General features: G+C 49.1%; 1 protein-coding gene across 1 annotated transcript in view; it reads left to right on the top strand.

Moving 5' to 3' along the window:
• The window catches only part of IPPK (inositol-pentakisphosphate 2-kinase), a 67530-nt gene that overhangs the window by 17107 nt on the left and 29009 nt on the right, over positions 1 to 21414 (top strand). Inside the window, exons 5-8 of the mRNA XM_004598819.2 lie at positions 1548 to 1669; positions 2717 to 2806; positions 17579 to 17637; positions 20343 to 20415. Of these exons, the coding sequence (XP_004598876.2) occupies positions 1548 to 1669; positions 2717 to 2806; positions 17579 to 17637; positions 20343 to 20415 (344 nt within the window). The remainder of the gene's footprint in view (positions 1 to 1547; positions 1670 to 2716; positions 2807 to 17578; positions 17638 to 20342; positions 20416 to 21414) is intronic.

A 21414-nucleotide genomic window follows, 5' to 3' on the forward strand; every position in this document is an offset into this window, starting at 1 on the left:
GCCAGGTGAGGAGATGAGAGAAGAGATGTGAGGAGAGGAGAGGAGAGGAGAGGAGAGGAGAGGAGAGGTGAGGCGAGGAGTGGTGAGGCGAAGAGAGGTGAGGGAAGGCAAGGCGAGAGATGAAGAGAGGTAGGGAGAGATGAGAGGCGAGCTGAGGTGAGGCGAGGCAGGGAGAGGAGAGGCGAGGTGAGGAGAGGCGAGGAAAGAGAAGCAGAGATTACTTGCTAGAAGGCCAAGGCTAGGATAGGTCAAAGTCAAGAGCCAGGAACTCCATCCAGCTTCTCCCTGTGGTTGACAGCCAAAGCACTTGGGCTGTTTCTGACTGCTTTCTCAGGCACAGTAGCAGGCAGCTCGATAGGAAGTGCAGCAGCTAGGACTGGAACTAGTGCCTATGTGGGATGCCAGTGCTACAGGTGGAGGCTTAACTTGCTGTACCACAGTGTTGGCCCCAATACCAATACCATCCTCACTTTTTTTTTTTAAAGATTTATTTATATATATGGAAGGACAGATTTTTCAGAGGGAAAGATCTTGTGTTCACTTATTCACTCCCAGATGACCACAGTGGCTGAAGCTGAGCTGATCTGAAGTCAGGAGCTTGACATTCTTCCTGGTCTGCCATGTGGATGCAGGGTTCCCAGGCTTTGGGCCGTCTGCGACTGCTTTCCCAGGTCGTAACAGGGAGCTGGATGGGAAGAGAAGCAGCTGGGACACAAACTGGCGCCCATATGGGGTGCTAGCCCTTGCAGGTGAAGGATTAACCAGTTGAGCCAATTGTGCCAGCACCAGCTACCCTTGTTTTTGCCAGTAGTTGCTCTTTTGGGGTCTTCAAGACCATCTTCAGAGTTGACAATTTACTGGAAGCCTACACAAAACTCACTGTTATACTCATGGCTGTGGATCACAGCAGCCAGAGGATGAAGGTAAATTATCCAATGAAGATCTGAAGGGACTCAGCTGGAGGTGCTAGGTTTCTCCCCTCATGGGCCATGTGGGTGGCTCTGCCCTCGCAGTTTCCGTGTGTGTCAGCCTGAGTGTCCAGTCCCTCGGCACAAGGGCCCCCATAAACTGAAGCATTATAGAAGGGGTCTAGAGCTGCAGGTAGAGATGAGGTGTTCTTTCTGTCTCCGTTTTCCCTGAGTTTTAAACATTTACTTAATTGATTTTTACGAAAGGCCGAGTGGCAGAGAAAGAACTTGTGTTTACTGATTGACTCCCCAAATTGTTCCGACCAGCTGTGAACAAGGCTGAAATCAGGAGCTGGGAACTCCTTGCCGGTCTCTAACATGGGTTCAAGTTCTCAAGCACTTGGGCCATTTTCTGCCGCCTTCTCATCTGCAGTAGCAGGGAGTTGGATTGAAAGCAGAGCAGCATCAGGACTTGAAGCAGTGCCCATATGGGATACCATGGTCGCAGGTGGTGGCTTCACCCACTGCACCATAACACTGCGTGTCAGATGAGGTTCCCACTGGGTTCCCAGTGACCCGCAGAAGCTGGCCTGGTACGTAGGGCTCAGTGGCGCCTGCTGATTTTGCTCTGTCTTGCAGAATCCCGCTGTGACAAGGACTTGGATACTCTCAGTGGCTATGCTATGTGCCTTCCCAATTTAACCAGACTGCAGACTTACCACTTTGCAGAGCTACGGCCCATCCTCTGTGTGGAGATCAAGGTGAGCTTTTGTTGAGGGCAGTGATGGGAGTGGCGGGTAAGGTAATCCTGTGCTGTGCCGCCTGAGGTGTCTGCCACAAGCTCATGTCCCCACTAGGGGCTGTCATCCCAGAGTCGCTTCCGAGCTGGTACTGCTTGCTCCCCACTCCTTCCAAAGCCTCCACTTGATCCCTTGTGTGCTGATCCCTCTTATTCCTCCCAGTCCCTGGGTTTAGGATGCCTAGCTAGGCTGGGACAGTCCTGCTGGAGGGTGTTCAGAAGGAAGCATGCTGGCTCCCTGCCCCATTTTTCCTGTGGTGCAGCCTGCTGGCTTCCTCCCACTTGGCCGTTCCTTTGGTCACTGCTTGCTGTTCTAAGCAGCCCCGTCCGTAGGGTCATGCTGTAAGTTGTGGGGGAGGTTCTCTTCATGGCTTATTCAGAAGGGCTTTCCCCTGGAAGTCATAGAGAGGTTGATATGTCATGGCCAGGATTCCTGGATTTCACATCTGATGCATGCACAGGGGCTGCAAGAGGTCCTGCCCATGTTAAAGATTGCCTCTGAGCCCCCTGGAAGCCTCCGGACGTGTCCTGGCCACGTCCGTCTGCTTTCTCCACTCCTCTGAGGCCATGCCTGTCGCATGTGGATGCATGTTCCTCAGCCACGTCCTCCAGTGCCCAGCACTGGCCTATGGGATGTACACTCAGAGGCCCTGGGGCTTAGAATGTGGCTGAGTTCCCTCATGTCCTGGTCGCCCAGCGATGCTGAGCTGGGTGCCTTGCAGGCAGATGCTGGTGTCAGCGGGCACGGTGTTTGCTGTGCTTGTCAGTGTGCAAGGACAGAGCTGCTGTGTCAGGCTCCGCCACCCTTCGCCGCTGAGGACTTGTCCTCTCAAGGCGGAGACATCTGTACCGTGGAGGGAGGCGTGACTCTCCCTGGGGACTGGAAACGAACACAACTTTTGAACAGCTGTGCCTGAGACTCACTGTGCCTGATCCTCTTGTAATAATTGTTCATGTGTCTGACTAAAGGGATGTGATTTCTCCTGAACCACACTTTTTAATTTTATAGCCAAAATGCGGGTTTATTCCTTTCTCGAGTGATGTCACGCATGAGATGAAACATAAGGTGTGTCGTTACTGCATGCACCAGCATCTCAAGGTGAGCCTGGGGAGTGGGGCTGGGGGCGGGGCTGGGGCGGGGCGGGGGCGGGGGGCGGGGCTGGGGGCGGGGCTGGGGGCGGGGCTGGGGTTCTCGCCATGCGGGTTTTCAGAAGAATGAAAGAAAATGTGAATATTTATTACTGGCTTTTCACTTCACAGTTCATTAAGATTTACTCTTTTATTTAAAAAGCGTAAAAGGGTCTCAGTCCCTTCGGAAGTGGTGTAGTCATCACTTGTCAATTCCAGGACACTTAGAATACCTCACGAAGAAGCCCGGACCCCATTGTAGAGGCACCTTCCAAGCCCTGCTTCTGCTAGCCGCTGCCAACACTGATCTGCCTTCAGTCTCTAGATTTCCCTCCTCCGGTCATGATGTATGAGTGGAATCATGGCGCTAGGTTGTCTCACTTTGCATAATGATTCTCTTTTAACCAAAAGAGAGCTGTAATAACAATTTTGTAAATATATAGCACAAGAATGTCGACATTTCAAAATGATGGCCAGCTTGAGCTTAGATGATGATTAGAGTGATGACTTAATTTGTCATCTGCATTATGACAATTCTGGGAATACAAGATGGCACTGTTGGTCATTTTGCCGGTAAAGCAAGCATAGGCAAGAACTGCCTCACACGATCCAGAATGTACATTCGCGCCTTTCACCCAAGTGATAACTCACAGACAACATGTCCTGCAAGGAAAGTGTGGGAGTGAGCCTGGCACAGTGGCCTAGCAGCTAAAGTCCTTGCCTTGAATGCGCTGGGATCCCATCTGGGCGCCGGTTCTAATCCCAGCAACTCCATATCCCATCCAGCTCCCTGCTTGTGGCCTGGGAAAGCACTTGAGGACAGGTTTCCCACTTGGGAAACCTGGAAGAAATTCCTGGCTCCTGGCTTTGGATCAGCACAGCACCAGCCGTTGCGGCCACTTGGGGAGTGAATCATCAGACGGAAGATCTTCCTCTCAGTCTCTCGTCCTCTCTGTATATCTGACTTTGCAATAAAAATAAATAAAATCTTTAAAAAAAAAAAAAAAGAAAAGAAAGTGTGCGAGCTCCAAGCAGTAGGGTCTGCTCACTCGGTGTGATGAGCAGCAACATACTGGAAGCAAGGCTCCGTGTACTTCGCCATGCCAGACCTGGTGCACACACTTGTCCTGTGGGCTTCCTGCATCCTGGAAGTTTAGGTCAGCCGGGCCTCAGTCAAGAGGGACTGTGTTTGGGTGTTACCTCTTGTGTTATTCAGTTCCAAATTTTTGTTAGCTTCTTTCATGGGTTCTTTTTTTTTTTTTTTTTTTAATCTTTTAATGTTTATTGCAAAGGCAGATTTACAGAGAGGAGAGACAGAAGTATCTTTCACCCAGTGGTTCCCTCCCCAGAAGGCTGTACTGGTTGGAGCTGAGCCAAACCAGAGCCAGGTACTTCTTCTGAGTTTCCCATGTGGTTACGTAGTCCTAAGACTTTGGGCTGGGCCTGGCACAGTAGCCTAGTGGCTAAAGTCCTCACCTTGCTTGCTGGGATCCCATTTGATTGCTGGTTTGTGTCTTGGTGGCCCACTTCCCATTTAGCTCTCAGCTTGTGTCCTGAGAAAGTGGTAGAGGATGGCCCAAAGCCTTGGAACCCTGTACCTGTGTGGGAGACCTGGAAGAAGCTCCTGGCTCCTTGCTTTGCATTGGCTCAGCTCCAACCATTGCCAGGAGCCAGGAACTTCCTCCAGGTCTCCCACATGGGTGCAGGATCCCAAAGCATTGGGCCGTCCTTAACTGCTTTCCCAGGCCACAAGCAGGGAGCTGGATGGGAAGTGGAGCTGCCGGGATTAGAACCGGCGCCCATATGGAATCCCGGCACGTTCAAGGTGAGGACTTCAGCCGCTAGGCCACGCCGCCGGGCCCTAAATAAACTCTTTTAAAAAAAAAAACAACTATATATATAGTTTTTTTTTTTTTTTTTTAATTTATCTTATTTGTTTGAATGGCAGACACACACAGAGACAGGGACATCCAGACCGAAATCAGGAAGCAGGATTTCAGTTCTGGTTTCTCATGTGCATGTTAGGAACTCAGCTGGAATTTTTGTTTTGTTTTGTTTATTTATTTGCATTGGAAAGTCAGCTATACAGAGGAGGAGAGACGGAGAGGAAGATCTTCCGTCCGATGTTTCACTCCTCAAGTGGCTGCGATGGCCGGAGCTGAGCCGATCTGAAGCCAGGAGTTCTTCCAGGTCTCCCACGCGGGTGCAGGGTCCCAAGGCTTTGGGCTATCCTTGACTGCTTTCCCAGGCCACAAGCAGGGAGCTGGATGGGAAGTGGAGCTGCCGGGATTAGAACTGGCGTCCATATGGGATCCCGGGGCATTCAAGGCGAGGACTTTATCTGCTAGGCCACGCCGCCGGGCCCCAACTTTTCCCATTTTTAAGTTGAGGTTTTTGTTGTTGTTGGGTTATAGGTGTTCTTCAAACATCTGTATCTTCCTGCTCTATGAAATGTGATTGGTAGATACTGTCATCCTGCCAACTGAAGTTTTTCTTCGAGGGTAGTGTCCTGTGATGCCTGAACGTTTTCAATTTTGATGAAGTTGCGTTTTTTTTTCCTGTGGTGCTTGTGCTTTCGATGTCATACAAGAAGCAGCTGCTGAGCCCTGTGGCGGGGTGCTTTCTCTTGTAAGGAGTTTAGGTTATGTGTGTGTGTCTTCAATCTCTGTCAGAGTCATCCTTTTATGTGGTGATAAATATCAGCCTTCATTCTTTGGTATCTGGGTGCCTGGTTTTTCCAGCATCTCTTGAGAAGACTCTTCTGAGGCCGTGCTCCTGGCTCCTGTCGGCGGACCTTTTGTTCATCCACATGAAGGCTGTGTTCATTTGCCTAGTATGTCTGTCCTTATGCCTGTACCACCTTTTTGTTTTAAGATCGATTGATTTCTTTGAGAGGCAGAGATAACAGAAAAGGAGAGAAATGTGGAGAGAGCTCTTCCATCTCCTGGTTTGCTTTCCAAATGGCTGAAACAGCCAGGGCCAGGCCAGATGGAAATCGGGATCTTCATGCGGGTCTCCCACAGGGGCACAAGGACCTAAGGACTGAATTGTCTTCTGATGTTCCTGCATGCACTAGCATGGAGCTGAACTGGAAGTGGAGCAGCACTGGGACTTGAATCTTCACGCATGTGGGTACCGGTGCTGCAAGGGATGGCTTTATGTGCTGTGCCACAGTGCTGCTCCCGTAAAATTACTTTGTTAATTTCCTTTCCAGAGATTTTATTGCTCTTGTGTACAGAAACATGGTCATTTTTGTGTGTTGATCTTGAGCCCTCCCACCACTGACTGATTGACGAGAGAGGTTTCACTACTGAAGTGATTCATTCCCCAAGCTAGAGCCAGGAGCCTCATCCAGGTCTTCCACATGGTGGCAGATTCTAAGCCCCTGGGCTATCTTTCACTGATTTTTCTGGGCCCTTAGCAGTGATCTGATCAGAAGTGAAGTAGCTGGAACGTGAACAGGCTTCCAGATGAGACACCAGTGTTGTGGGTAGTAGTAGTGGCATAACGTGCTATTCCGTAGTGCCGGCTTCACTGCCATCTTAACAGGGATAACTTGGTGATTGCAAACGCAGGATCTGTTCCTTTAAGTCTTCAGCTTTATCACTGGTGTTTTAGTTTTATGTGTGTAAATCTTAAGCTTCTTTTGTTCACTTCATCCCTATTTCATTCTTTCAGATATTATTGACAATGAAATTTGTTTTATTTCATTTTCAGGTTATACGTAAAAATAATTTATTTTAATTCATTTGAAAGAAAAAACACACATAGGTATTGTTAGTCTTCCAGCCCGTGGCTCATTCCCCAAATGCCTGCAACAGTTAAGACTGAACGAGGCTGAAGCCAGAAGCCAGGAATTCCTCTGGCTCTCCCATGTGGGCGGCAGGAACTCAAACACTGCTGCCTCACAGAGCATCTATGAGCAGGAAGCTGGATCAGAAGTATAGGAGTGAGGTCTGTGTGGTGGTGTGACAGGTTAAGCCACTGCGTTGGTTTGAGTCCTGGCTGCTCCGCTGCTGACCCAGCACCCTGCTGATGCCTGGGAAGGCAGTACAAGATGGTTCCTTCATCTACAGAGCAGCTCTAGAAGATACTCGCGGCTGCAGCCTGGCTCAACCCCAGCGGTGTGGCCATTTGGGGAGTGAGACAGTAGATGAAAGAGCTCTGCCTGCCTCTCCCCCTCTGTAACTCTGCTTTTCAGTCAGGTCCATCTTTTCCTAAAGTGGAGCTGGGACTCCATCCCAGGCAGTCTTGCCACATTATTTGTTTCTTTGTATATTATTTGAAAGTCAGAGAAACGGAGTGATTGTGTTTTGATTCACTCCTCATGTATCTGCATTAGCTAAGGCCGGGCCAGGGCAGAGTTCCCATCAGGGTGTCTGACCTGGGACAGGGACCTGAGTGCCGGAGCCCCCGTCCACTGCCTGCTGTGTACACGTTAGCAAGAAGCACAGGAGCAGGGACTCGAACAAGGCACTTCACTGTGGAAGCTGGCGTCTCAGGCAGTGACCTAACCCCTGCACCAAATGTGTGCCCCCACACTTGATTTTAAGATGAGTGTTTTAAAACTGTGATGAAATGTGTGTAACATGAAATGTGCTTTCTCAGCAAGTCTGCATTTGGTGACGTTAAGTACATGCACAGTGTTGTACCAGTAGTTTCCGTCTGCAAAACTGTTTTCATGTTGCAAAACTGGAACACTGTTCCCATGAAGCACTGACGCCCGTTCCCTCTTTCCCTCAGCCCCCGGCACCCGCTACTCTGCTTTCTGTCTCTGTGAATTGACTACTCTAGGGACCTCATGTAAGTCGAGTCATACCGTATTTGTCATTCTGTGACTGGCTCATTTCACTTAGCATGACAGTTAGTCCATATTGTTACATGTGTCATAGTTTTCTTTCTTTCAAGGCTAAATAATACTTTGTTGTCTATAGAGGATCTTTACAAAGTTCAAGGAAGGCCCGGCGGCGTGGCCTAGTGGCTAAAGTCCTCGCCTTGAACGCGCTGGGATCCCATATGGGCGCTGATTCTAATCCCGGCAGCTCCACTTTCCATCCAGCCCCTGCTTGTGGCCTGGGAAAGCAGTTGAGGACGGCCCAATGCTTTGGAACCCTGCACCCGCGTGGGAGACCCGGAAGAGGTTCCAGGTTCCCGGCTTCAGATCGGCACATAACCGGCCATTGCGGTCACTTGGGGAGTGAAACATCGGACGGAAGATGTTCCTTCTGTCTCTCCTCCTCTCTGTATATCTGACTTTATAATAAAATAAATCTTTAAAAAAAAAGTTCATGGAAAATTATATTATGAAAAAAAACTGCATATACCTCAGAATTTTTTGAATCAAAATAAACTTCTTTAAAGATTGATTTGAAAGGTGGAGGTAGAGCAGATCTTCCTTCTGTGGGTTCACTCTTCAGATGGCCATTATCAGCCAGGGCGGGCCAGAGTGGAGTCAGGAGGAACCAGGAACTTCATCTGGGTCTCCCGTGTGGTTGCAGGGATTCTTGGGTCCCTTGAGCCATCTGCTTCCCCTGGCACACTAGCAGGGATCAGGAGTGGAGCAACCAGGACTGGAATCAGCACAGTCCTCCCCTGGGATGCTCTAAACTCATTGTTTTAAATCACTTTTTTTTTTTTTTATATTTCATTTCATTTGAGAGGAAGAATGCAACGGCAACTTTCTGCTTGCTGTTCTGCCTGAGTGCTGACAATGGCAATACCAGAGGCTGGCTAGGCCAAAGTCAGGAACCTGCAATTAGTTCAGGTTTTATATGTGGGCGGCAGGGTCCCTCGTGCGTGATCACTTGCTGCTGCTCCGTGCGGTGCACACATGCGTGAAGCTGGAACTGAAACAGGAGTTGAGCCTCAGATCCAGCCATTCTGAAGGGAGATGTTGCATTTCAAGAAGCATCTTAAAAAAGAGAGAGGTTTATTTATTTTTATTTGAAAGGCAGAATTACAGACAGGAGGGATGGAGAGAGAGATCTTCCATATGCTGGTACATTCCCCAAATGGCTTCAATGGCTGAAGCCATGTTTTTATGAGAAGCACTCTACTGCCACATGGTGGTACTGTTTTCACTTCCTGTCGGCAGTACATGGGGGTTCCAGGTTCTCCGTCACCTTGCCAGTACTTGTATTCTGATAGTGACTCATTCTGGTGAGTGGGTGATGAGAAATAAATTCATTGTTGATTATTGCTTGATCCTGTCACTTTTCTGAACTTTTTAATGCTCTGATTTCAGTTTTTTGTGTGGGTTCTGGGTTTTGTCTACATATGGTGATAAGATCATTTATAAGTAAATATTATAAGTAAATATTATAAGTAAATATTTATGTATTTTTTTTTAATTATTCCTGGTTGTCTTACCTGGAACTTGCAGTCCAGTGTTAGATAGTAGTAGTAAGAGTGGTCCTCTTTTTCTTGGTCCTGGTTGTAGGGAGAAGTTCTCAGTCTTTGGCTATCGAGTGTGGAATGCTTACCCTGGATTTCTTATAGATTTGCTTTTTGAGTGTTTTTGGTTTGTTTGTTTTATCTGACAAGATGCTCGACTTGGTGAAACTCTGTCCTTAAACTGCTGATGCTGCTTATGATGTCATGAAGTATATTCTACTATTAATATTATGTATTACGTTAGTTTTTGTTAAGCCACCCTTCAGTTTTTGGGATAAATCTCAGTTAATGGTGGATGAGCCCTTTAATGTATCACTGAGCTGTTTCCTAACTTTTGAGGCTTTCTCTCTTTATTGGTAGTAAGGGTTATTGGTCTATAGTTTCTTGGTGCTTTTAGAAATATGTATGTATTTTGTTTGAAAGGCAGAGAGAGAGAGAGAGAGAGAGTCAGACAAATCAGTCTTCCTTTCACTAGTTCACTTTCCAAATGCCTGGTCCAGGCTGAAGCCAGGAGCCGGGGACTCGGTGTGGGTCTTTTCCTGTATGGGTGATGAAGATCCAAGTACTTAGGCCATGACCGGTTGCTTCCCACAGTGTGCGTTAGCTGGGTGCTGGCACCTGAACCGGGCGTTCTGGTGTAGGATGCGTGTGTTCTAACTACAGTATTAAGTACTTGCCTCGATTTCTTTTCATCGCTCTTTAATTTTTGTTTGGAAGCACTGGAGTGTTAGTGTTAATGTTTAATCGAATTCTCCAGAAAAGCCATCTGGTCATTGGGTTTTCATTTTTCCCCTCCACTTCCCTCTCCTCCATTGCCCTTTCTTTCCCCTCCCCTTTCCTTCCTTTTCAGAGATGTATTTATTTGAAAGCAAGTTAGAGAAAGTTCTTTCATCCACTGGTTTATTCCTCAAGTGATGGCCAGAATAGGCTGCAGCTGGGAGCCAGGGACTCTGGTTCTCCCACGTGAGTGCAGGGCCGAGTGCCTGAACCATCTGCTGCTGCTTTTGCAGATGCATTAGCAGGAGCTGCGTTGGAAGCGGAGCAGCTGGGACACAGCCAGTGCCCGTGTGTCTAAACACTGCTTGCTCCTCATCCCACAAATTTTACATGTTGGGTTTTTGTTTTAATGTATCGTATTTTCTGATTTTCCCTTTATTTTTTGATCTGTTGATTAGGAGTATTTTAGTTTGTGAGTTTCATTTAATTTTGTCATGATTTTCAGTTTTCATCGTTACTGATTTTTTTTTTAAGATTTATTAATATTTATTGGAAAGTCAGATATACAGAGAGGAGGAGAGACAGAGAGGAAGTTTTTCCGTCCGATGATTCACTTCCCAAGTGAGCCGCAACGGCTGGAGTTGAGTCAGTCCAAAGCCAGGAGCTTCTTCCGGGTCTCCCACACGGGTGCAGGGTCCCAAAGCTTTGGGTCGTCCTCGACTGCATTCCCAGGCCACAAGCAGGGAGCTGGATGGGAAGTGGGGCCACCGGGATTAGAACCAGCGACCATATGGGATCCCAGCGCGTTCAAGGTGAGAACTTTAACCGCTACGCTACTGTGCCTGGCCCATTGTTGCTGATTTTAATTGGAGGACATTATTTGCATGATGCTACTCTGTGCATGTATGTAAGCACACGTTTAGGTATGGGGGTGAGGAGAGGCAGGCAGAGAACTACTACTTGTTTGTTTACTCCTCAAATATCTGCAGCATCTGGGACTGAACAAGGCTGAAGCCAGGATCTAGAACTCAACTCAGGTCTTATATGTGGGTGGTAGGGCCCTGCTAGGTCTGAGGGGATGCATTTTTTGTTTCTTCAGCAGGAAACAGTCAACAGCAGAACTGGACACCCAGGCATTCTGATGAGAGATGCCCTACACTGATGTCTTAAATGCTACCCCAAACAGCTGCTCTGTCACTTTTTTATAAATTTATTGAGGCATGCTTTGTGGTTAATGTAACGTTTGTCTATAGGAATGTTTAATATCTACTTGGGTTGTCTGGTGCTTTGGCAGGAGCATTCCATGTTTATGTTAAGTCTAGTTAGTCTACAGTGCTGCCCAAGTCTTTCATATTGAGTTTCTGTCTAGCTCTATTTATTAGTTTGCTATATTTTTGGGGTCAGATTCCTAGTCCATATGGTTGTTGCCCTTTGCTGCTGGGCTATAGGCTTTATAGCATGTTACTATACTGAATATTACAGGTAATTATAGCAGCGTTAAGTATGTGCGTATCTAAACATAGAGAAGACACAGTAAGAATGCCATGTCAAAGACAGAAAATGGTGTGCCTGTATAGGACCCTTTTTGCTGAAGTTGCTCTGGGTGAGTCAGGGAGTGAACATGGAAGCCGAGCACATCACGCCACACTGGCTGAGCCACTGAGGGATATGCTTCCATCCCATGTTGGAGTACTGCATACAGGGCGCACCTGCGCTCTTGGCGGTGGGTGATGACCCACGTGGTGAAGAGCCTGGATTGTGGCCCTGGCTCCTGGCTGGCACGTGGCCCAGTCCTGGTGGGGAATGAATTGGTGAATTGGAAACTTTGCCTTCCTGTTCCTTAAATAAATCAAAATTAATTTTTTGTTTCTTCAGTAATAACTAACCTGTTAATAGTAATGTTTTAACTTTGTAATTTTCAACTTTTTGATTATTTTGTAATATTTCTGAGCTTAAAATAAATGCATTTTACAGCTGCACAAAAATATTTATATTCTTATTCTGTATCTTTCATTATTTTACTTTTTAAACTATTGTGAAGATCTCCAGCACTCATTAGCCTAGGCCCGCACAGGTTAGCCAGTCAGTGTTGTCTTCTGTCCCCTGTCGTGGCCCCCTGGGAGGCCTTCAACACTGGCATCTGCTGAGGAGCTGTCACTGTTTGTAGACATGTGTCCTTGGGTATTTGCCTAGCATGTCTGTCTCATCATAGATTTGCCTGTAAGTAGATATATTACTATGATCTTTCCTCTCATCACTCCTCACTGTGAGTTTTTGTTTTTGGGGGGGGGCGGGGGACAATTCTTTTTCTTCTGCATTTTCTTTTCTCTTGCATGTACTTAGCTGTGTCTCCTGGGTGACGTGCAGTCAGTGTTCAGCTCCTCTGTAATCTGTAGGACCGATGTCTGTGTGGTCTGTGGGCTGACGGAAGCATTAGGGGGTCGTGACTGTATGCACCTGTGTAATTACCTTTACCTTAGTTAGAAGCTTTTGTAAAATGGTTGATTGAAGTATTTGTCTAGTAAATCTGGACTCTGGGATACGTAGGGACAGTCTGTTGTTGAATTTTCTCTTTGAATATGGACATTTTATGATGAATTCGGTTTGTCTGGTTCTGCCCTCTGCAGTTTGCTGCTGCTTGGTGGAGTGACTGTTCTCTGTGCTGTTCTTTGCCATAGCCAGCACAGTTCACTTAGCTCACTGAGTGTGCAGGGAATGGTTTCACAAATATTTTCTTCTTTTTTAAAGATTTATTTATTTACTCAGAGTGTGGAGTTACATACCAGTCTAGCTGGGGCTAGACTGATACGAAGCCAGGAGTCAAGAACCAGGGAGCTTCTCGGTCTCCCACATGGGTGCAGGAACTCAAGGATCTGGGGACATTTTGTACTTTCCCAGGTGCATTGGCAGGGAACTGGGTTGGAAGTGGAGTGGCCAGGACACAAGCTAGTACCATATGGGATGCCAGCCCCGTAGGTGCCAACTTTGCCCGTTACACTGCAGCATCGACACCCAGGTGGACACTGCCCAGGCTGTGCTGGGAGGCTCTGTGTTTGGAGAGCACCCAGGCTGGCTGACAGCTCTGCCCTGGGGAATTTGCCTTCTGTACCAGGTGTGTTTTGAGTTGGAGAGTGGGATCTTCTTGACAGCCGAGAGACAAGTGATCTGCTAGTCCTCTAGGAATGAGGCTTGGTGGGTACCCCTGCCTTCTTCTGCCCCATCTGTGACTGCCGGATGTGATTGCCCATTGGCTCCAGTGGAAGACAGGGCTGGAAACAGAACCGACCCAGTAATTGCAACCACCAGCTGATTGGGGCGATGGGCTGGGCCCTGTACTGGCAAGTACACACAAGAATCTGGTCTGGAATCACAGACAGTTTCTTTGGGGATCTCCCCAGTCGAACTGCCGGGCTCAGAACCCCAACCATGAAGAGAAGTGCAGGTTCCATGGTCTGCCGTGGAGTGCAAATGCCAGAGCCGAGCCTCCTCAGAGGCTCAGACGGAGCAGGGGACAGCACAATCAGTGAAAAACTGGGCAAACGGAGACCCTAAGGTGGACTATATCAATCAGTGGATTCTGCAGCGGCTTCGTCGTGCTTGGAATGGCGAGTTTGGCAGCAGTTCATAACTATTGAATTATCCAAACCATTTCAGCAAAACCCTTACAGCTGGTCCCACGTTGGGGACCTGGAATGGGTTAGAGGCTGGGTGGGGCTTCTCCCTTTATCTCCCCTTTTACCCCAGATACAGAAAAAGAAGAGAATGTGGAAATAATTGTCTTACCTACTTTCCTGTAGCCTTTGAACCTTTGTGCCCTAATTAACCATGTAAAGATTGTCAAAGATAAAGAAAAAAAAAAGATTTATTTTCATTGAAAAAGCAAATATACAGAGAGGAGGAGAGACAGAGAGGAAGATCTTCCACCTGATGATTTACTCCCCAAGTGACTGCAATGGCCAGAGCTGCGCCAATCCAAAGCCAGGAGCCAGGAGCCTCTTCCAGGTTTCCCACGTGGGTGCAGGATCTGGCTTTGGACCATCCTCAGCTGCTTTCCCAGGCCACAAGCAGGGAGCTGGATGGGAAACAGAGCTGCCGGTACACAAACCAGTGCCCTTATGGCATCCTGGCGCATGTAAGATGAGGACTTTAACCGCATGGCTGCTGTGCCAGGCCCAGGATGCTACTTTTTGTTGTTGTTTTACTGTAGTCGTGGCTGTTGGCTTTCAGGTTTCCTTTTGTGTGAGAAATGGTAGAGTAAGAGGGAATACAGTATTTGAAGTACCAGAAAGCTCACTGTGTTTGCTTAGACTTTACCATTTAAAAAAAAAAAAGACTCATTATTTATTTATTTGCAAGGCAGAGTTGGAAAGAGAGTGAGATTTTCCATCTGCTGGCTTGCTCCCCAAATGGGTTGTCACAGCCAGAACCCTGCTGATCTGAAGCAGGGGCTGAGAGCTGCTTCTGGGGCTCTCATGTGGATGGCAGTGGTGGTCCTTGGGCATCTTCTGCTGTCCTTGGCCCTCAGCAGGGAGTTGGAGTGAAGTGGAGCAGCTGGAACACAAACCAGTGCCCATATCGGTTGCTGGCATTTCAGCAGGTGACTTTACTCACTGGGCCACAGCATGGGGCCCCATATGGGAAATTTCCTTCTTTTTTTTTGGGGGGTGGGTGGGTGAGTGGGGTTGTTTTTGTTTTCCATTTTCATTACTTTTCGAATTTTATTTTTGATGATGTTTACATAGTTGATTAGGGTGGAAGGGTTGAGAGTTAGGGGAAAGTGGGTGAGACCATTGTTTCCTTATTTTCTTTTTTCTTCCTGTATTTGCGGGTGATGGAGGGCACCCAGCCTCCCAGCTGCTTCAGTACCTGGGGATGGGAAACGGCCACCTGATGTCATTCCAGGGTCCCTGGTGTGGAGCATGCTTTGAGGGTTTAGGTGGTTTTGATAGTTCTGAACTGCTGTTGATTTCATTGCTCCAAGGATGAGGAGATTCGTCCAAGGTCCATTGGTTGACATAGTCTACCTGAGAGTCTCTGCCCAGATATTTGCTACCAATGGTTGGCTAGAGTAGTTGATCAATTTGTTCTGCCCTCCATCCTCTGCTATGGTACCAGTAGACCCCAGTAGACTGCCATTCCTCCACGTGCATCTGGGTATGCCATCCACTGCTCTCTTTTCCACTGAGGAGATCCAGCTCTGACACTTGCACTCCATGGTCAGACCACAGATTGTGCCATCCTTCCATGTTTGGAGTTCTGAGTCCAGCTGTTCAGTTGAGGGAATCACCAAAGAAACCTTGTCTGAGGTGATCCCAGACCCGACTCTTGTGTGTGCTTGCCAGTATGGGGTCCAGCTCAGTCTTTCACCATGAGCCTATGCACATATTGATAATTACAATAGTTGGGTCAGTTCTGTCTCCAGCCCTGTGTCTTATACAAACCTAAAGGTGTCGCAGTCCAGCCCAACACCACCCACTACATGCTTGGCCCTCATGTATAGCAGTGGGAGCTACAGCCTAGTTGGAGCGACCCTTAGTAACCCCTACTAGTCTTGCACATGCCAGTATGTGCAGCAGAATGTTACAGTCTGTCCCATAGCCCATTCAACTCTTGTGCATGTCAATGGGTGTTGAAGCCTAGCTCAACCCAACCAACCAACCCACACACTCAAGCTGACAGGTAATACTATCTAGCCAGGCCTGCCTCCATCCCTGGTTCTCATGCCTCAATGGTGAGAGTTGCAACACATCAGAGAGGTGCTCACGGCCTCCCCACTCGGCCCACTCCCAGTCCTGGATCTTGCAGTCTCCAGATGGTTCTGCAGTCTATCTTGACGGGATTTGCCCTCAGTCCCAGCACTTGCCAGCGGTTGCTGTGGCAAAGCCCAACAGCCCGCACCCGCTCTGGCTCCCCTTTAAGCCAGCTCACATGCAGGCCAACAGGCATTGTAGCCCTGCCGTGCCTGGTCTAGCCCCAATCCCAACTTTCATGCTCACCAGTGGAAGGAGTAGCCTAGTAGGAGAGTCCCCTCAGCCCCCCTACCAGTCTCACACCCTCCTGCCCAATCCCCAGTTCCTCTCTCCAAACTGCTCAGTCTTAGCCTCCTTGCTAACTGCAAGTACAAAGGCATTCCTCAGCAGTCCTCCCTCCCCTCCATCCCCCAGCCCCTTTCTGTGTGGGTTCCCCATTCCAGCCTTCTGAAGTCCAGTGGGTGGTCTGCCTGCCTGAAGCACTGGCCTCCCATCAGGGTCCCAGTCTTCTGGCATGTGTGCTGGCTTGGGACTCCACCGAACTCCACACACCCTAGATCACCATGAAGCAGTACCTGCTGATGTAGCTGATGAAAAATGATACTGTGTGAATTGAGTCCTCTCTTCTTATACTTCCTATACTGTCAATTTGCATGTCTCTGAAGTTCTTCCTGGACTAACACAATAGACATACTATTCAAGTGCGGGATGAGAAGATGCCTTTCTCTCTGTATGTACACTGGTGTGAGAGAAAAATGGAGTCTCGCTGTGTTTCTTCTGTTGATTGCTTTCTTCTGTTACATAATCCTTGAGGATTGTTGAATTTTTTCATTCCTTCTTGGTGCATATGTGGAAATAGAGATTTGTACACACACTTTATTTCTTGAAGCGAAGGCAGCACGCAGTTGCTTTCTTCCTTGCGTGGGTCCTGTTGGTTTTCAGCTGTCTGTGGTGGTGGCTGTATGTCATGTCCAACAGATGGCTTGCTGCATGCCTGCTCAACAGATGGTCTGTAGGTGAGATACTTAGTCATTTTCCTACGGACAGCTTCCTGTCTTGGCCCCCAGGGCTTTGCTGTTATGAATAAGACAGCCATGACTATCCTTATCCCTCTACTTTTTTTGCCATGTGCAAATTTTTTAGATCTTTGGTGGATTTGCTGAGTCAGGGGATGTCTTTGTTTTAAATTTTGAAGGATACCAGCCAACAAGTTGCCTCTTAGAACATTGTGCTAATTTTCCCTCCCACTGGCACCATGACATTTCTTATTAACCACCCCCTGGTTGTTCCTGGTTACTAGGATTTTAAACATTCGTAAACATCTCATCCTAACGTACCTCTGTTGGGGTAGTGGTCAGGTGTTTGGGACAGCTGCATCTCCTCTTGAGTGCCTGGTTCAAGTACCAGCTGCTCCACTTCCAGTGTAGATACGTCCTAGGAGGCAAAGGTGATGACTCAGGTACTTGAGCCCACGCACCCAGTGCCTGTCCCACGTGGAGGTCTGGCTTTATCGTGGCCCAGCTCCGGCTGTTGGGGTACTTGGGGAATAAAGTAATGAATGAAAGATCTGTCTCTGCCTGCCTCTCTGTTTTTGTTGCTTTCTTCTTTCATATAAAATGAAAATAAAGACTTAAAAAAATCAGTGATGTGATTTTTCAGATATTTGCTGTTTTCCTAGGGTTCCTTGTCCTGGTGACACAGCCTGACTTTTCCTTGGATGGGAGTTAAGTGGAGTCTTCCTGTTTGTTCTGTGCACTTGCAGAAGTGCTGGGACTTCAGGGGGCAAGGCTGTAGCTCATCTTAATCATCAGATGTCACTTACCCTGCTTTCTGTGTTGATGTGGGCGCAGTGAAGTCACAGCCTTGTGCTGGTGTTTTCACAGGTAGCAACTGGAAAGTGGAAGCAGATCAGTAAATACTGTCCTCTGGATCTCTACTCGGGGTAAGCGGCACTTGTCATTTTCCCTCCTGTCGGGTGTGGTGCCAGGCCTGGGATGTCCTGGGAAGGGGGAATGCAGGGAGCGTTCAAAGACCCCCGAGGTAGGGATGGGGCCCTCTGTTTTCAGGGGTCTGCTTTGCTCTCGGCGTTATGGATGCTGGGCGCTGAGCTTGCAGCTTGGGGGGCTGCTGACTTGCTGGTGTTCCCTCCTCTTGTTGGGACCTGATTTGTCTTCAGTCTCGCAGCAATGACTGTTGCTGACTTCCTGGAAGAACCTCTGTAGCGTGGTCATTTATACCTTTGCTTTCCAGTTTCTCTGCAGAGCCCAAACAGCTGCTGCTCCTGGAGCGGCTTCCGCCTGGCGAGGCTGCTCATGGCCAGTCCTTAGGCTTTCTCAGACCTCCTGCCGTGTGCCCCAAGTGCCCCCCTTTTGCACGCAGCCAGGGCACAGTCCTGGCCTGAGTGTATGTGGTCAGCCATGTGGTGGCTAGATTAGGAAAGGGTCACTGGTCAAGCCCTGGAGTGCAGGGAACACCTGACAGGCCTGAGGGGTGGCAGGGAGGTGTCAGCTGGACTGTGACGTGGCCCCTGCCCTGGTCAGTGCTGTTGTCCTGCTGACCCAACCAGGAGGCAGAAGGAAAGGCTTGTGCCCTTTGCTGATCTTTTTGATGAGCTCAGTCCCTCCTTCCAACCTCTTTTTCTCTCACTGTGGCCACAGTTAAGACCAGGACTTCTGGAGACCAGCTCCAGCTGAGTTCGGAGTTCACGAAAGATGTGTGGAGTCGGTGTTTTAAAACAGATAAAGAGAAAAGATGGACCACTACAATTTCATGATCATAATGGACAATGCAAGAAAGCTGTCCGCTTTATTTATACAGAAGAACTCACAAGCTTTTGCACACTTTTTAAAAAATTTAAAAAAGATTTGATTTATTTTTATTTGAAAGTTAGATATACAGAGAAGAGGAGAGAGAGGAAGATCTTCCATCTGTTGATTCACTTTCCAAGTGGCCGTACTGGCCGGAGCTGTGCCAATCTAAAGCCAGGAGCCCAGAGCCTCCTCTGGGTCACCCATGTGGGTGCAGGGTCCCAAAGCTGTCCTCGACTGCCTTTCCAGGCCGCAAGCAAGGAGCTGGATGGGAAGCGGGGCTGCCAGGATTAGAGCTGGCCCATATGGGATCCTGGCGTGTGCAATGCAATGACTTTTGCCACCAGGCTACTGCGCCAGGCCCTCACACAGACTTTTTACGTCATGGTCGAGTAGGTGTTTCCAAAGATAAGTCTATAAAGTGTTTCACCTTAAAGTGCAGGGCATTATCCATTCTGACCTCGCAGCTGGCAGCTGGCAGCTGGCAGCCCATGTTAGTCAGTAACACTCCTACTGCATTCCTCATTCTACAACTTATCAGTTAAAGGGGAAAATATATCAGAGAAAAAAACATAAAGATCAGAAACAAAAACTTTAAATATAAATCCTCACTATACCACGGGCTTAACAACCCTTCATTGGTTTGAAAGCATGTTTTATGATGTGGGTACAAACATCTTTGAGCTCCTCCAGCCAAAGAGTCATGGGAGCGGCCAAGACAACATAAATTGTTAAAGACCTGCTCACCAAGACGTTATAAATGACATTACTTCCCTAGCTCGCATCAGTTCCAGAGAAGGTCGCACAAGGGCAAACATTGCATCAACAGATTCCAGTGGTAGTTGAGTGTCGGTGCAACTGCACTGAAGTAGCTGGAGGGGCGTCGGCCAGGCCTTGCCGTACAGCTCCTTGCCAGCAGGGGAGCCATTCTCTGTGCGCCTTTGTGTGCCTCGATGACACAGAGCTGGAAGCCTGTTCTCTCGCTTAGTGGATTCTTTTCTCATCTCCCCCATCCTCCCTGTAAACTCATCTCCTGGTATGTGTGCCTGTGGTCAGCTGCTGGAGCAGGAAGAAAATATAGCTTGGTGCTTTTGTGTGGCCTGCAGGTAGTTTTTGCCCCCAGAGTTGTAAAGGAGTCAGTAGCAGATCGTTGTGGAGACTTTAAACCCTGACGTGTGAGTGGACCTTCTTCCACAGACAGCTGTGGAGTGCCCATTCAGCATTCTTGGTTGGGATCACTTAGCCCCATGGGTTCCTGCTGATACCTGTGGGAAGGAGGTTGTTAGGGACAGTGATGGCAGGGAAGTGATGACAGAGAAGAGAGGGATGGCGGGTGAGTGGTGGCGACAGGGCCACAGGCCTTGTGGATTATTGGTGAGTGGCTCGGTAAGGGGGGAAGTCCTGGGCTGAGGAGACTGTAACTCTTGGCTGCCTGGAGGCCGTGGGGCTCCAGCAGTGTTTTTTCCTAGCTCTCTGCACCCGCCCCCCTGACTGATTGTGTGTCTTGGGGTGTCCCAGGCACCTGCTCAGCCTGGGGAAACTGAAGCACAGGGAACAAGGCACAGCAGAACTGGCCCTGGAGCTGTGGTCTCATGGGGCCCTTTTGAGGGTCACATACCCTTCTGCCTCCATAGGAGCACAGGCCGGGCTGGGGCTGGGGGAGCCCAGAGTGTCCCAGAGTGCGGGTGTTTGTGGATTGTGTTGTGGGGGGAGGGTGTGAGTGCAGCTCTGTGGACTCTGAGCTCGGGTTTCCTGGGCCATCTCACGGTGCCTGGCTCCAGGCAACCAGATGCAGATCCATCCCAGCCCCCTGGAAGTGTGTAACTCCTTTCTTTTTTAGAAACAAACAAAGAATGCACTTTGCACTGAGGAGTTTGCTTCAGGAGACGCAGAACAACCTGAAGATATTTAAGGTGAGAGGCGTGTCCGTTTTCTGCTGGTTTCAGGTGAGCCCAGTGTGTGCTGTTCTCGGGACAGGCTGGGGTGACTGTGTAGACAGACCAGGCCGGGCTGCCTCGGTCCCACTCTGCCTCTCTGGAGCCCTGTCAGTCCTCGAGCCCCTGCTGTGCACAGACCCTCCCATCCTCAGCCATCCTCCTCTGAGCCCCAGTCCATGACCACAGGAGTGTGTGGCCCTGAGGTGTGTGGTGGGGGTGCATCTGTGAGAAAGGCTGTGGGCTTAAGGTATCCAGGGCTCAAGCTTAACGTGAACACCCGGAAGCCCACCTCCCTGTGCCTTCACTCCATTTCACTTGGAGAACTGTAAGTTGGCGAGCTCTCTCACAGAGCAGCTTCCGACACTCCTGCACCTCGCTGTGTGGGAGGAGGGACCGTTCACCACTCGCTGTCACCACCTTCTGCTTCCGGGTGCCCACTAGGCTGGCTCTGAGCTGTGCCACTGAGGTACCCTCCTCACCTAGCCTGATGATGTCTGAGGGGAGGGGGAATTGAAGACTGGCAGAAGCTGGGACAAGAAGTGGAGAGACGGGAGCCGAGCTGGGGTGGAGCCTGGCAGAAGAGCGGGAGGACGAGGTGGGGATAGGACCTGCCCTAGCAGAAGCTGGGGGACTGTGCTCCTGTTGGCAGTGTGTCCCTCGTCACTACCCTGGTCCCTGTTGCAGTGTCCCTTCTTGAACCATCACCCACAGATGGCAGCATGGCATTGGGCTCTGTGACTGGCACTGAATGTGCATGAGGAGTGCAAGCCAGAAAGCCATGCATGAGGTTAGCATCAAAGCAGGGTCAGGTTTTATGTGGGCGCAGAGCAGGCTGGCCAGTCGAAAGGCAGCTTGTGCTAGGAAGCACTGAACGTGCCCGGAGGGCACCCATGTGGGGGAGGGGCTCCTGCAGCTGCAGCGTCCTTCGAAGAGTGCCATCCACACAGGTCTGGACGGCTCTCCATCTGCCAGGCA

This window comes from Ochotona princeps, chromosome 14, assembly GCF_030435755.1.
Source record: "Ochotona princeps isolate mOchPri1 chromosome 14, mOchPri1.hap1, whole genome shotgun sequence".
In the NCBI taxonomy this organism is placed as follows: Eukaryota; Metazoa; Chordata; class Mammalia; order Lagomorpha; family Ochotonidae; genus Ochotona; species Ochotona princeps.